This window comes from Colossoma macropomum, unplaced genomic scaffold, assembly GCF_904425465.1.
Source record: "Colossoma macropomum unplaced genomic scaffold, Colossoma_macropomum, whole genome shotgun sequence".
NCBI lineage: Eukaryota > Metazoa > Chordata > Actinopteri > Characiformes > Serrasalmidae > Colossoma > Colossoma macropomum.
Window position 1 is genome coordinate 29935656 of NW_023494804.1, and position 15140 is coordinate 29950795.

Here is a 15140-nt window from a genome sequence, read left to right on the forward strand (position 1 = left end):
TACAGAAATCTGATATATGGCAAAATATCGGTTTCGAAGATATGACATATATTACCATACATGGATTTTCCTCATATCCGACCTATGTTTGTCACATATGGTCATATATGTGATATAAGCTAACTTGTTTGAAATTGGCCATTTTTAAATATGGGGCATATATTTCAGCCGTATATCAACATATACAAACATATATATGTAACATACATGTAAAATACGTGGTAGAGAACATTATATATACGTGGCATATATTACTCATGTATACTAGCTTCATGTGTAATTTTTTTGAGTCACTGAGTCAATGCTTCTGGTTTTTCTTTCATTGAGTTTCTGATGTATCAGACTTACAGTATATGTCTGATCCATATATTACACATAGGTGTTAACCCACCTACATATATATATATATATATATATATATATGTGTGTGTGTATATATATATATATATATATACTATATATATATATATATATATGTCCATATTTGATACAAAAAAAATGGAGCTACAGGTTTTCTTCCCACAGCAGCGATATATATATATAGATATATATATATATATATATATATATATTACACATACGTGTTAACCCACCCATCAGACGTACATGTATGATGCATATACTGTACATATATGCCCAATATTTGATACTTACACGTATATATACATATACGTTTGTCTACAATGCGCTGTTTTACACTCACAATTACTTTGTTTACATCTCGACTATTGATTAATGCAGTAAAAAATCAGTGAAATCCCCTTTGAATGTGCATCACATAGCGCATAGTGTGGCATCGGCTACAGTTCAGCTTGAATGAGCCTCTGTTCAGTCGTGACCGGGGGCGGGGCTTGTCTGAATACGGGTGGAAAACAAAGAACGCGCGCGGGTAGACTGACGTTTCCAATGGTTACAGCGTAACACTGCGATTCACACCGCGTTCAGAGTTCAGAGTTGCTCGCCTAACTTTCAGATCATGGGAGACGGTGACAAAGGCAGTTATGATTTAGCTCGACTTCAGGCGGAACTCGATCATGAGAAAGAAGTCAAGTAAGTATGACTATCAGCTCAATAACTGTGTAGATAATTCTAGTTTATTCTACTTAAATGCTACTTTTTTCACCGCTCTTCGTCTGAATGGGCTGCATCCCTTAAAGAGAGATGCTGGAAGATTCTGTCTCTGACCTGAGAAGCACTTTGGCTGATTTGGAACAGCGACTGCACGGTGTGGAGGGAGAAGGTAACGCAGATTAAAATAACTGCACATTTCCCGTTCCCGTTTGTTTTGACCTTAGAAACCCCTTCAGGTATGATAAATGATTTAGGATGAACCTGTTTGGCCTTTACTGAGATAGTAGAAGGGCTGCCATTGGCTGCTGGTCCGAAGTCAGTTCCAGTGTTTATATATATCATAGATACACATTCGTAGATGCCGAGTTCTCTATCTGAGGCGATACGTTTGCACGTCCGCCATTTTGGAGCGGTCAAGATCCTATAATTTACCGAGCTAAAAAAAGCTTTAACCATCATTGTAAATAATTAACTACAACACAAAGTTAAGCTCCCCTGAATAGACTATTAAATGAAATAAGCTTAATATAAAACCAGAGCAAAAACAATCACATCAACAGGTTCTCTGTGCTTCACCAACCACACGGCCATATCTACACAAACATCACACAGACAGATATATATATGTGTGTGTGGGGTGGGTGTATGTATAGTGTCTGAAGTGGAGGTTGGGTACAGTGAGCTGTGAGCTGGCTGTGGATCAGTGTGTAAGGCCTTGGTTTCTGCACTCCTCAGGGAATGAATGGAGAACCAGATATGAGACCCAGCTGGAGCTGAACGGGCAGCTGGAGAGGCAAATTGGGGTTGTGCAGGAGAGACTTGAAGGCCTTCGTGGAAATCCCACAGGTACAGAGCATTGTGAAATATCCATTTGCCATCAGGTGTTGACTCTTCACACATGGCTTGTGTTTGTAGATTTTTTTATTGAATGTAACTGTACAGCTACAGCAATGTGAGTACAGTACGAGCATATTTTACACACCTCAATTCCAAAAAAGGGACAGTACATGAAATGCAGATGCTTTGTAAATCCATGTTTACCTGTATTTAAACAAAAGCAGTACAAAGACAAAGAATATTGTGCAGAGCTTCATTGCTTTTTGTAACTATACATTAATTATGAAATTGATATTTGTAACATGTTCCAAAAAGTTGGTTGAAAATCTAAGTAGGGATAATCCAGCAGTTTAAGTGAGGCTCAATATCTTTTTCATTTCAAGGACATCTATGCTTATTTCAACAAGCCACATTCTGCACCTGGTACAACAGCATGGCTGTGTAATCTGAGACTGTGGGTGAGATACTGGCCTGCCTGCAGTCCAGAGCTGTCTTTCATTGAAAATGTGGTGCATTATGAAGCATAAAATATGACAACGAAAGTGACCTTGTATAAGAAAAGAACGGTATTTTGCTTTCAAAACTGGATCACTCCACAGACAAGTTTTAATTGCTGTTAAAAGAAGAGGTCATGTAAAACAGTGGTAAACATGCTCATGTCCCAACGTTTTTGAAACATGGCATCAAATTTGGAATGAGCATACAAAAAAAAATTAAGTTCATAAGGAAAAACATTTTTTGCACTGTTTTCACTATACAGGGTGATTCAAAAAGATTCATCCGATTTCAAAATGATTTCACTTGTAAATCATTACAGAACAATGCAGTAAACTGTAAATGGTTTAATGGGGTATAAAGTTTATTATGTAATTGTAGTAAGTGCTCAGTCCGAACCTCCTCCAGCTGTACGGTCAACATAAACGCCATAGTCAAATTCATCCCATACTCGATTGAGCATGTCGGGTGTCGCTGTACTCAGTACTTAAATATACAAAAAATATATAAAAAAAGAAACTGTATATATGTGTGTGTGTATATATATATATATATATATATATATATATATATATATATATACACATACATATACACACATACACACATTAATTATTAAATATATACACAATATGCACCAAAATCTATAATTTCATATACTATCTCAACATTTGGAATTGAGGTTTGTATGTTTAATATATTGTAAAAATGTAATAAATATTTTTTCTGTTATCTGAAAGGCATGCTGCTAGATATAATAAGGAATGTCTGTTTGGTATCAAAATTGTTTTAGAATAATTTTCTAAATCCAAGGGCGGCAGGAGCACCCAAGTGTTGCATTAGTCTGTCTTAATGAGGTCAGAATGTTACCTTTAAGCTTGATGTATTTCTTTTCAGATCGACTGGCTTCCATTCGGTCATATGATCAAATGACTGTGGTGAGTGAGGAAAAAACTGCACAGTCACATTTAAGGCTGCTAAATTAGACGACTTCCCAGATTACTGCCCACATTAGTTTACTCCCAGAGCCGGTTTATGAGGAGCCTGGCCTCTTCCTAGGAATGTATTCTTTTATATTAAAATGTTTAAGCATTTATAAACTATGATTTTGCTCCATATCAACCCATTCATTTTGGACTTGCTCAGGAGCGCCCTCTAGTGTTTGAGAAACCTGGAAGACATTACAGAGTGGTAATTCTCCCCTCTAGAAGTTCTCTGTTACTACTACCCTTATATCCGTGTTGCATCCCCATGAAAAGCCCTCTTTTCTCATATCCTGCATTTGCATAGCACAGCCTCTGGGGCGCATCATCCTTGTCCATTGTTGTGCTGTGGACTTCCCCTTTAAAATTGTTCTAGCCTGCTTTTGCCATGAGCAGATTAAAATCATCCTGCTGAAAAATGTTTAATCAGTGAGCAGCAATCAGCTGATGAGGGGAGGGGGAGGAGGAGGGGGCTCACAGCCTAATTCCTAATGAAGGGCTGAGCGAGAGCCCAAGAGGACAGAATGATGAATAGATTGGTCTAAAGTGTGAACATGTCCAGGGTTACTCGAGCCACTGAGCAAGAGGGAGATGAGCAGAAAAGCAGGATTAGAGTCACAGATTGCTGAGCACGGCTTCACTGTGATGCCATGTTGCTGCAGCCTCTCTTGTATTTCATCATGCGCAGTAAGAAGAGATGTGAATGTCCACTTGATTTTTTTTTGCATGACTGCAAGTCCTTAAAGAAGTTATCAAATCTTTAATAGTGTGTCTTAAAGGTGAGGGTTTAATGTGAGTGTCAGTCGAATGAATTGTCCAGGCTTAGATTCACTAATGCTGTGTTCCAACTGCACTTTCAGAAAAAAAAGTACAAAACTGTCACTGGGGTGGGACCCTCAAGGGTACATCTTCAGTACCTTTAGTTAGGGAATATAATAGTACCATTATGTACTGAAATGATATGTTCTAAGCTGTACTGACTCCACACACCCTGTCTCGTCTCCAGGCTTTTATTTTACTGTTCTGTTTAAAACATTCGGTTATGAAAAGGTACAAATACGAACTTTTCACCTGGAAACACTTATTTATGTTTCACAATCAGACCTTAAAACTATTGCTGTACTTATGAGGGTAGATGTACTTTGTTTGTACCTTAATGAATGGAAAATGTACCTGCACAGAACCTTTATTTCTGACAGTGTATATTACCAACTATATACTGTATAACTGTATAATACCAGTATATCACTGTTGTTGGAAGAAAACCTAGTATCTCCAAAATGGTAACTTTACAGGAGAAGGAAAAAACATACTTTACTTTTAATGTAAGTCAATGGAACCAGACCTTTTTCCAAGTCATTTTGGGTCGTTTCTTTTAGTCCATTCATCATGAAATTTACACACAATGTAAAGGATAACAGGCATTTTCAAATTATGTCAAAATTATGAACTGTGCTAAAGTTATGGCACATTTTATATTTAATTTTTTGTTTTTTTCCAAAAAATGTTTCTATTTATTTGCTGAAATTGTGCATTAAAAGAATGTTTCCATGCAAAGGATATTTTAACTTATTGTCACTTGGAAAAATGACAAAATATGTCATTTTATCAGGGACGTTCAAACTAGCATGCAGCATTGTAGAAATTGGGACTACATTTACCTGGATCAGCATTACACAATACAACATAAACGTTCTGCTCTTCTGGAGTACAAAACATTATCAAATATCGAATGCAATATCTGTTCAGTCTAAACATCTGATCATTTATCTGCTGATTCCAGTGATGATTATGATATGATTATCCATCCCTGCCTACAGTTGGGACAAAAATCTCATTCGCCTTGTGAGGGTAGCAAATTTTGTTCATTGATTTTCTCAGGATGCTTTAACACACAGACTCCAACTTCTGAGCACAGAGAAGACGAGCCTTCAGAGCCAACTGCTAGAATGTCGCCTGAGGATTGAGCAGGAGGGAAAGGTGTTTTCTTGCTTTTTCTTGCTCTTACAATTTGTAAAGAAACATAACGCTGCTGTCGGAAGAAAACCTCGTATCTCCAAAATGGTAACTTTACAGGAGACGGAAAAAACCTACTTTACTTTTAATGTAAGTCAATGGAATCAGAGTTTTTTCCAAGTCATTTTGGGTCGTTTCTTTTGGTCCATTCATCATGAAATTTACACACAGTGTAAAGGGTAACAGGCATTTTCAAACTATGTCAAAAATTGGAAAACGTCAAAAACTGAGATATGAGGTTTTCTTCTGACAACAGCGATATGCTTAAACCCTATTCTAATCCTAAAACTCCTAATACCCAAACCAAGATCCAAAGCCTAATCTTTAGAAAGCAATGCTTAAAACAAATACTGAGTTTGAACACAGTACCGCACGTGTGTGGACGTGAGTTTTAAGCTTATTATCTTACTGTGTCTGTAGCACATTCCTTACCGAGGCATATTATTTTCATTGAGGCGGTGGATTGAATGAGGTGACTGGGACTGCTCGGTCTCCCCTGAGACACGATGGCAATTATCTTACACTGATCCTGGCCGTCTTTAACTGGAGAGAAATGGAGGATTAAGTGTAATAACCCAGCCTCGCTCAGTGTAACATGAAGGATGAAGGAAGACCTCCGTGATGTGCAATGGCTGTTCTTGTTTCCATTTGCGTTAGGCGTACCAGAAGGCCTATGATGAGAGACGGGTTTATCTTTCAGAGATTGCAAAGGTGAGTTTAGTGGTTTGTTACATTATCAGGTTTGTGTGCACTGTAGTCAGGATTTAGAATACACTAACGCAGTGCAGAGGCACACTATGAGATGATGCACAGAATGTTAATGAGAGTTTCTTTAGTGTACTGTACATCAGTGAGCCAAAACATTCGGACTACTAACAGATCAAGCAAATAATGCTGATTATCTCATGACAGCGACACTTGTCAGGTCTGGGATTTATGAGATAGTAAGCAAACAGTTGGTTCTTGTAGTCGATGTGCTGGATGTGGAAAAAATGGGACAGAAGACCTGAATGACTTTGACAAGGGTCAAGTCGTCATGGCCAGACGACTGAGAGCATCTCCAAAACAGCAAGGCTTGTGGGGTGTTCCTGGTCAGAGGTGGTGAGTACCTACCAGCAGTGGTCCAAGGAGGACTAACCACAAACTGGCGACAGGGTGTTGGGCGTCTAGGGCTCATCTATGCACAAGGACAACAAAGGCTATCATATCCCAGAAGGGCTACTGTGGCACAAGTCACAACAATCTGCAGGCACAAGTCACAGAAATGTGACTTTAAAGCAATGTTTAATAAAGCAATAAGGTGTTCCCTTCCCTGTGATAAAATCACAGTGACGCACAGCCTCAAGTAGCTTATTGCTTTTATAAAACGCCAGCCAACATGAAATATGATTAAATTCACACTTTTTCAGAAAACAATTTATTAATAATAATAATAACCGACATCAACAAGTATTCCACCAACAAATGTAGTTCCTTTAGAGTATGGTATCGTTACCAAGCAACCGCTGAACAAGGAGAACGTTTGGTTGCCCATCGCTGTATTTTGCGGCCATTTCATGATACTTTTTTTACTTTTTGTCGTATAACAATGAGCATATGATAAGACAGCACTGTTTAATGTAAACTTACTTGTCACTTTATAAGTACTTTTTGGTCACCAAATTACCACCGTGAGTCTTACTTAGCACCAATCCAGCGGCGCCCTCTTCTCACGCTGGGGCTGAATCTCAAACAGCTCCCTGCTTCCTACATAGTGCACTACATAGGAGTTTAAATACTGGATCCTGAAGCCCAACAGAGCAAAATACAGCTAAGAAACAGTCATTTGGGACTCAGACACACCACACTCCATAAATGATGCACTGTTTGGCTGTAGAGGCTAGAATTTATAAACTTTCATAGTCACCACACTATTTAGGGAGTACAGAGCCGTTTGTGATTCAGTCTGGGTTTGACGACTTCTGACTGAAATATGGACATTTGAAGTGTGTAAAACATTCAAGTGATATTTTTTAGACTTTTATACTGCAGTTTTACAGTTAATCAGACCGTAAGTGCTTTAATTCAAGCCTGTGATATTAATGATGGAGCTGTTTAGGCTGTTGGCTCTTTTAGCCTGTTAGCTAGCTGACCAGCCTAGTTCTAGATAAGAACATAAGTTGTCAGCCCATCAGTTTAAACAAAAAACGGGTTCTTACTTCATCAGTACACTCGGTGCTCCATGCGAGCAGCATGAGAGTAAAAGATTATTCATTAACAGCAGAAGGATTTTTCGTGCTGTGGCGCAGTGATACAGAGTCCCGTTGTTGTGAAGCGTCATAGATGTAATCGTGGATTTTACAACAGCTTTGAACGCAGCTCAGCCAATCAGAGTTTAGGACCGGAATTATCCGTTTTATAATGATGGTTATGGGAGGACTGTGTTAGACTGATCAGAGTGCCCATGCTAACCATGCTGTCCACCATCGAAAGCCTCTACAATGGGCAAAAACTGGACCTTGGAGCAGTGGAAGAAGATCTTTTTGTCCTGTTTTCTTTTACATCACATGGACAGCTGGGCACGTGTGTGCTGTTTAAAGTGAGTGAGCTGGTGAAGTGATGGAACCAGGATGCAATTTGGGAAGAAGACAAGCCAGTGGAGGGAGTGTGATGCTCTGGGTAATGTTCTGCTGGGAAGGCCTGGGTCCTGGCATTCATGCGAATGTGAATTTGACATGTGCCACCTACCTAAACGTTGTTGCGGACTGGGTACATCCCTTCACCACAATGCCATGCTGTACACATTGTTTATATATATATATATATATATATATATACAGTATAGTTTGAGGAACAAGATGAAGAGTTCAGGGTGTTGCCCTGGCCTCCAAATTCCCCAGATCTCAAGCCGTCCGAGTATCTGTGGGATGTTTTGAAACAACAAGTTTGATCTGCGGCGGCTCCACCTCACAGACCTTTAGAGGTCCATGCCTTTACAGGTCGAAGCTGTTTTGGCAGCATACAGAGAACCAACAGCGTATTCGGCAGGGGGTGAAAATGTTTTGGCTCAGCAGTGTACACACATTAGCCTGGAATCACAAATTAAAAGTTAGGGATATTCCTTTTTTAAATAAAATAAAATATTGCAGATGTATGAAATGATTCTAATATGATACTAATACTCTACAACTTAGAATAGAACAACATAGAATCAGTCAGAATATTTTGCCAGGTATCAGATGTACAAGGACATCTTGATGCAGATATAAAACAAAATCTAATAATAAAAACTCAAAAATAAATATAAACAGGACACAAACAATCCGTGAGTGATGTAAAGGATAGGCAATGGGACTAGTATAGTTTGATTTTAACTAATTAGTCAGAAGCTGTTAAAAAAAAAAATACATGAATGATGAACAGCTGCAGATGATCTAATAATGACAGAGAAAGCTGTGAAATATTGAGAATGATCAGGAAATTACTATAAATCGATAAATACAGTGCATCATTGCTGTCAGAACAAAATCTCATTCTTTCATCTGATTTTTTTTTCTTTTTAACAATTTTGAAAATGCCAGATGTTGTTTATATTGTGTCCAATTATCTGGTGATCCAAAAAAAAAAACAATTTTAAAACATCTTGAAATATGATATAGTATTTCAGTCCACACTGTCTGCACTGTATACTGTATGAGTTATTATTGAGTAAAATAACAGCGATTATTAAAATGATGAGCAATTCCAAATGTTTGTTTGCTACTGCAGATGTACTGTAGATTCTTCTACATCTTTGAAAATGAAGTGATGTTATTAATTGTACATCCTCAGGTGTCCTCTGCCTTTGATCTGACCAGAAAGCAGCACTTGGCTCAGCCTCAAAAAGCTGCGCAGAGTCCAGAGAAGAGGTAATACTCCAAACATGTGATCTGAGAGTAACTGAGTGGCTCCATGCTTTCCTAAAAAGAATTACACTTACTTTTCTGAAAACAAGACCCTAATAATAATTTTGACATGCCTGAAATGATATTTCATTGGGTAATCCATCCGAAGTTGCGCAGGTGGACTGTCATCAGAGCATGTTTCGTTTAGGTAGACAGAAATTTAATATCAGTCTTCATGTTTTGACAAAAAGAGTTCAGTAGATTTGATGTACATGGTAGAAATGCTTTTCATGGTGGATTATAAAAAGATGATAAATGACTATTGTATTACAGTCAGTGTCTGATTTTATTACTGGGTATTTTGCTGTATTTGATTTTATTTTCCTGGAAACCTTTCTATGCATCAGTTCTATACATAAGTTCTGGGCATGATTGATATTATCAATATAGCAATATTATCATATTATTTCCCAAACATATTATAGCATCATGGTGTCAGTGATATTTATCTTTAATAAAGTTAATAAGTTATTGTTAATTAAGCAATAAAACATGGAACGGAGTGTGTTATCGCGAATAACGTGATGTTATTGGCGATAACACACTCCTCGAGTGTTCTATTGCTTTAATACCACAGTTAAATAAATAAAGTAATAAATTAATAAACTGGGCCGTGAACGCGGCGTTTAATATGTTTTAATGTTCGCAGTTCCTTCACCAAATTATAGTTCCTTAACGAGCAGCTTGTTGCTACGTCAGAGTAACGAGCTCCGCCCACTCGCTGCACAGCGGGCAGTTCGTTCTCCAGCTCCTCACACTAAACTCCCAAACTGTCATCACCACTGAGCAGCTTTTCAGTCGGCAGCTGTGACAGAAGAACAGCTGAACAACCTGGAATCAGCCAGAAATTAACCCAATACCATTCGCCAAACATGTAGCCTGATCTTCAGAGTCTGACCAAATCAGACTGAGCCATAAAACTGACGCAATATCAAGTTCAGCTCAGTTTTGTCAGTTTTTGCCAGATCAGTATTAATGTTGTTTTGTTCCAGCCAGTCTGTAAAGCATCTTACAGACCATTTAGTTTGGCGAATGGTGTTGGGTTCATTTCTGGCTGATTCCAGGTTGTTTAGCTGTCCTTCTGTCACAGCTGCCGACTGAAAAGCTGCTCAGTGGTGATGACAGTTTGGGAATTTAGTGTCGTCTCATCTTCAGAGTCTGACCAAATCGGCTGTCGGTCAAATGTGATCTTAAAAGTGTCCATTTTCTGTTTGTGGCAAAGTAAGAAGTAAAAATGTTCAAATGTCTTGAGCGTCTCCTCCAGCTGTCAAAGTCGTTGCTCAGCAGCGGCGTCTCAGTGGAGTGATACAGTGTTCGTGAAAAAAACGTGATGTTATGGTGAAAAAACAGCACAGTTAGAACGCTTCTCAACCAATCAGCTTGTGTGGCCGGAACTAACTGTTCCATATTGGTTAATGAACCCGTTCTACTTCTCTATGCTGCAGTTAACTGTCCTGGCAACAAATTACATGGCAACAGGGACGCCACTACTTTATGGATATTTTGTCATGTATATAATGGTCATTAGCTATCATATATATTGCTAAAATATCAGTGCTTCGTGCTGCCTTGAATATGTTTTTGATACTCAATGCAAACTGTTTGAGTGTGCTGATAGAGGGCACTGGTCATGCTCCACAGACCATGGTTTAGATACCCTATCTGAAGAAATGTACAGTGCTGTACAAAAGTCAGAGACCACCCTTTATTTACTTTCCAGTCAAAAAGGCCACTAAGTACAAGTTATTAAGATTCAGCGTCAGGGAGCAAAAGTAGAAAACATATTTAACTGAAAATCACACAGAAGCCTCAACAACTAAACGCAATATCACGTTTCAGTATTTAGTGTGTCCATCTTTTGCTTTTCTTTGTGGGAGACTATTCTTTTCAGGAGTCTTGCTTTCACTTTTTCAAAGAAATCTACAGAAATATTTTTCCACACCTTCAAAGTTCAGTCTTAGACGTTTGCTGCACTTTCTGTTTCTCAAAATCCACCGAATTCCAAACACATTTGATGATGTTGAGGTCTGGACTCTGGGGTGGTCAGTCCGTTGTTCAGAGAACACCAGCAGCGTCTTTGTTTGATTTGCACATTTTCTTCTTCTTTTTTGTCTAATTTCATTCTGAGTAACGGCTTCTTCACAGCTGCACAATCTTTCAGACCCACGGGGCTGAGTTGTCTTCTCTCAGTGGAAGGATGGACAGAAACACCTGTGGATGTTCTCAGATCTGAAACGAGTGGAGCTCGATTTTCTTCTATTTCTCAAAAATGAAAGCTTTAATATTTCGTCTTTACGTGATGATAGTTTTGGTGCTCTACCAGATCTTGCATAGTTGTTAGGTCCTCCATTTTCTCTAAACTTAAAATTGTGTTTATTTATATATTGCTGTTTTTCACTTATTTTTCCTTCCTTATACAGGATGATAGTCAAAAATGTTTCCTTGAAAATTAATAACTTTTACTTTCACTGGAACTTCAGGAAACGAATATCTCTGACAGTGCTGTTTATGTTTGGTGGTGTTTTAGCGTTAACACAGTTAATCCTAAACATTCTGTCCTGCTCCTGTTAGAGTTCAGGGGACTGTGCGGCGTGACTGGGAGGGTAGAAGAGGTCCTGCAAGAACAGATGTCACACAGAGTCGACTGCCGAGATTAAAGCGCTGATACAAGAGGCTGCCTGCCAAACAAACCCAGAAAAATTATGACAGCACATTTCATATCACGTTGAGAATCAAGATCAAGAAGAACAACGTTCCTCCGGGGCCTCTGTGCAACATACAGCCATAAGCAAAAGTTTAAACACTCCCAGTAAAATAATGTTTTGTTGGTTTTCTAGGTAAAAATAAGGCATCCTTTACAGAGAACAAACTTCAATGTGATGTTTTTCTGCAAGTTTCAGTGCACAGTTTCTCTGTGTTCTCTGTAGAGGATGTGTTAACATGTAACCTGTGTTTACAGGACCATGCAATACAAGTGAACAAGGTGGGCTACACAAAGTGCAGCTAAACAAGACCAACTTACTGTACAATAAAGACGCAATAGTGCAAAACTGGGCTCAAAACCTTACAGTAAGTGTAACACAGTAAAAAAGAATGCAGGACAAGACAGAATGAGCCACACAGTGAGATGTGTAAAAACATGAGTTGTGTAAATATTGCAGCATTATATAAACTGTATGAGCAGTATTAGCATCATGCAAGTGAAGGGTAAACCAGTTTACAGCATAAATAGCAGCATGCTAACATATTGTACCAGGAATCCAATCAGTAGTCGTTGGGTGATGTTGACGTTCTTGAAAAAGAGGCTGTCGTGATAAAGAGGTGGGCGTGAGATTTGAACAGTGTTTGTTGAGAAGGGCTGTGAATGAAGGGGGATCCTCACAGCCTGGGGGAAGAACCTGCACTCTTCAGAAAAGGTTAGTTTAAGGGTTACTTTTAGAACCTTTACTTTATGCGTAGGGTCTTTAAAAGGGTTATTCACTGTCACATATTCAGAAAAATGGTTCTCCAAAGAACCACCCATGTACAGATGTGGCTAAATGTAGGCCTACTTCTTGAGTTTGCAGCCAAAAGGCGCATCGTCTCAACCCATTTATCAGTGAGATGTCAAACTGCATGATCATATAAACTTTTTTGTAAACCTTTTACACATGTGGTTGGTGTGCAGATGGCATCTTACTGTAGTTTTGGAGATTGGGTGCTCCAAGGATACAACCAGTAATTCACCTCTGTTCTGACATGAATCTTTTAAGGGCCAGGTTCAGCCTTTTACAGAATTATAATAAAATTCATCAGTTGTATAATAATAATAAGGAATAAAATTCTTCAGTTGTTTAATAATAATAAAGAATCAAATTCTTCAGTTGTTTCCCTCAAGTTGTTTTAAACTTTACCCTTTTCATGTGTCTTAATTACTGTCCTGGTAGTACTGATGAGATGTGTAACTGTGCTTTAGCCATTGCATTAAAAAAAATGTCTCCTTTCATTTGTGTTTCTTTAACGTTTTCCATCTTAATAGATGATTAACAGAGTTTGGTGCTTTTGACACGCCACATTTTCGCCCTAGTTAAACAGTAAATGTAAATTGTGGAGGTTCCTAAAAACTCAGATAAATCAGGAATTTTTACTTTTATGTTTTGTTTGTAAGATTTACTTGCTAAACACCAAGAACAGGTCTGGGCGTTTGAGGGTGCAGTGTAGTATATTTGGTGGTCTTAAAGTTGTGCTCTTCTGGACTGAGATCAGGATCCGTTGGAGCCACTGGTCCATGATGGCCCTGAGTGCTCTTATAAACAATGGGAGTATCATGTTTTTTGTTTCTTTATATTCTTTCCTTATTTTACCACTGTTTTGGGCTGCCTTATTTGACACCACTGCTGTTTTCTGCTTTTACCTCTGTGTTATGGTTGGTTCTGTATTACTTGTTTACCTCTGTGAATCCTGAAGTCCTTCAGGATCTTATTTTCCAGATCTGGATGGACACTGCTCAGCAGTCTTTGATCACACTTAAGCACAAAACTGAACCTTTAAATAAATCAAGTTTAGTGGATAATTCTTGACTTAAGAGTTGAAATGAATCTTGAATTTTGACCCTTTAAATTCTCCATCTTCATCTCCTGCATTCGCGGCTATTCTGTTAGGAGTGTGATGGGACTGCCACTTTATTAGGATCACCCATACACCTGCTTAGTTGTGCAGTTATCCAAACAGCCAGTCGTGGCAACAGCAAAATGCAGACATGAGTCAAGAATGGTGAGGGGGTGGGGAGAGGGAGTGACCTACATGACTTTGACCATTGTAGCACTGTTGGTGGTGCCAGACAGGGAGATTTGAGTAGTTCAGAATCTCCTGAGATTGAACAGTAACTAGGGTTTACATGGAATTATGGGTCATTCTACAGAAACGTCCACTTTTCTGTCTGTCCATAGGAGTCACTGGTGTTACTGATCCTCATTGGTGTTACACATTTTACAAAATAACTGCTACAGAGCATCAAACCACATGTTGTCAATCATGGAATATCCACTAAAATATGTAATTTAATCCATTTGTATTCTATTTTTTCACAGTTACCTCAGAATAAAGTCGGTCACACCAGTGACTTCAGCTAAAAGCTTCGTATGAAATCATGAGCTGAATGAGAAAATCTCTGATAACTGAAAGACACAGTGGACTCACCATGAGCTTTTCTTCATAGATCCTCAGAAAACAGGTGAAAGGAAGTCAAGTGATGTCATCAGTGTGACTTTTTATCAAAATAAGACATTTTTGGTTACGCGGTAACACCAGTGACACGACTCCTGGGGACCAGAACTTTCATTATATGTTTTATAATATTTATTTGGTATTTGTTTTCTTTATGTCATTTAAATATATTTCATAGTCATGTATAGATTATTGCAGTTAAAATTGCAGAAAAATGTGTTTTTTTCTTCAAAATATGGCCTCAGCCTTCACACATGACTGTGGGGATGAGCTCTTCTGTGGTGCTTGGAATTCTATATGATTGGTTTAAAAACCAATATTGCTAAATTGATGGCTGAAGACGGTGTGACTGTTAAAATTGTTTTATTTGAAAATGTAAAAGAAATTGTAACCCTAACATGTTTTTTAAGTGTAATATATCTGTGAATGCTACGGACACGAAAATGGATGTTTCTGTAGAATGACCCTTATATGAAAAACAAAACACATCCACTCATAGAACATCCACTGAGCAGATGTTCTATGAGTGGACAATCTTGTTTATGAAAGAGGTTAGAGGAGACTGGCCAGACTTGTTTGAGCTGACAGCAAGACTACACTAACTCAGAGA

At 38.4% G+C, this 15140-nt stretch overlaps 1 protein-coding gene across 2 annotated transcripts; it reads left to right on the forward strand.

Moving 5' to 3' along the window:
• Positions 1 to 871: 871 nt before the first annotated feature.
• ccdc169 (coiled-coil domain containing 169) lies at positions 872 to 13181 on the forward strand. 2 transcript variants are annotated; one of them, XM_036595082.1, is made up of 8 exons: positions 872 to 1050; positions 1158 to 1240; positions 1807 to 1917; positions 3301 to 3341; positions 5268 to 5366; positions 6060 to 6113; positions 9213 to 9289; positions 11897 to 13181. In XM_036595082.1, exons 1-8 carry the CDS (start codon positions 977 to 979, stop codon positions 11988 to 11990), a joined length of 633 nt encoding a protein of 210 aa, XP_036450975.1. In that variant the 5' UTR covers positions 872 to 976; the 3' UTR covers positions 11991 to 13181. The 2 variants fall into 2 exon arrangements, with proteins under 2 accessions (XP_036450975.1, XP_036450976.1); XM_036595083.1 differs by lacking the exon at positions 5268 to 5366.
• The last annotated feature ends 1959 nt before the right edge of the window (positions 13182 to 15140 follow it).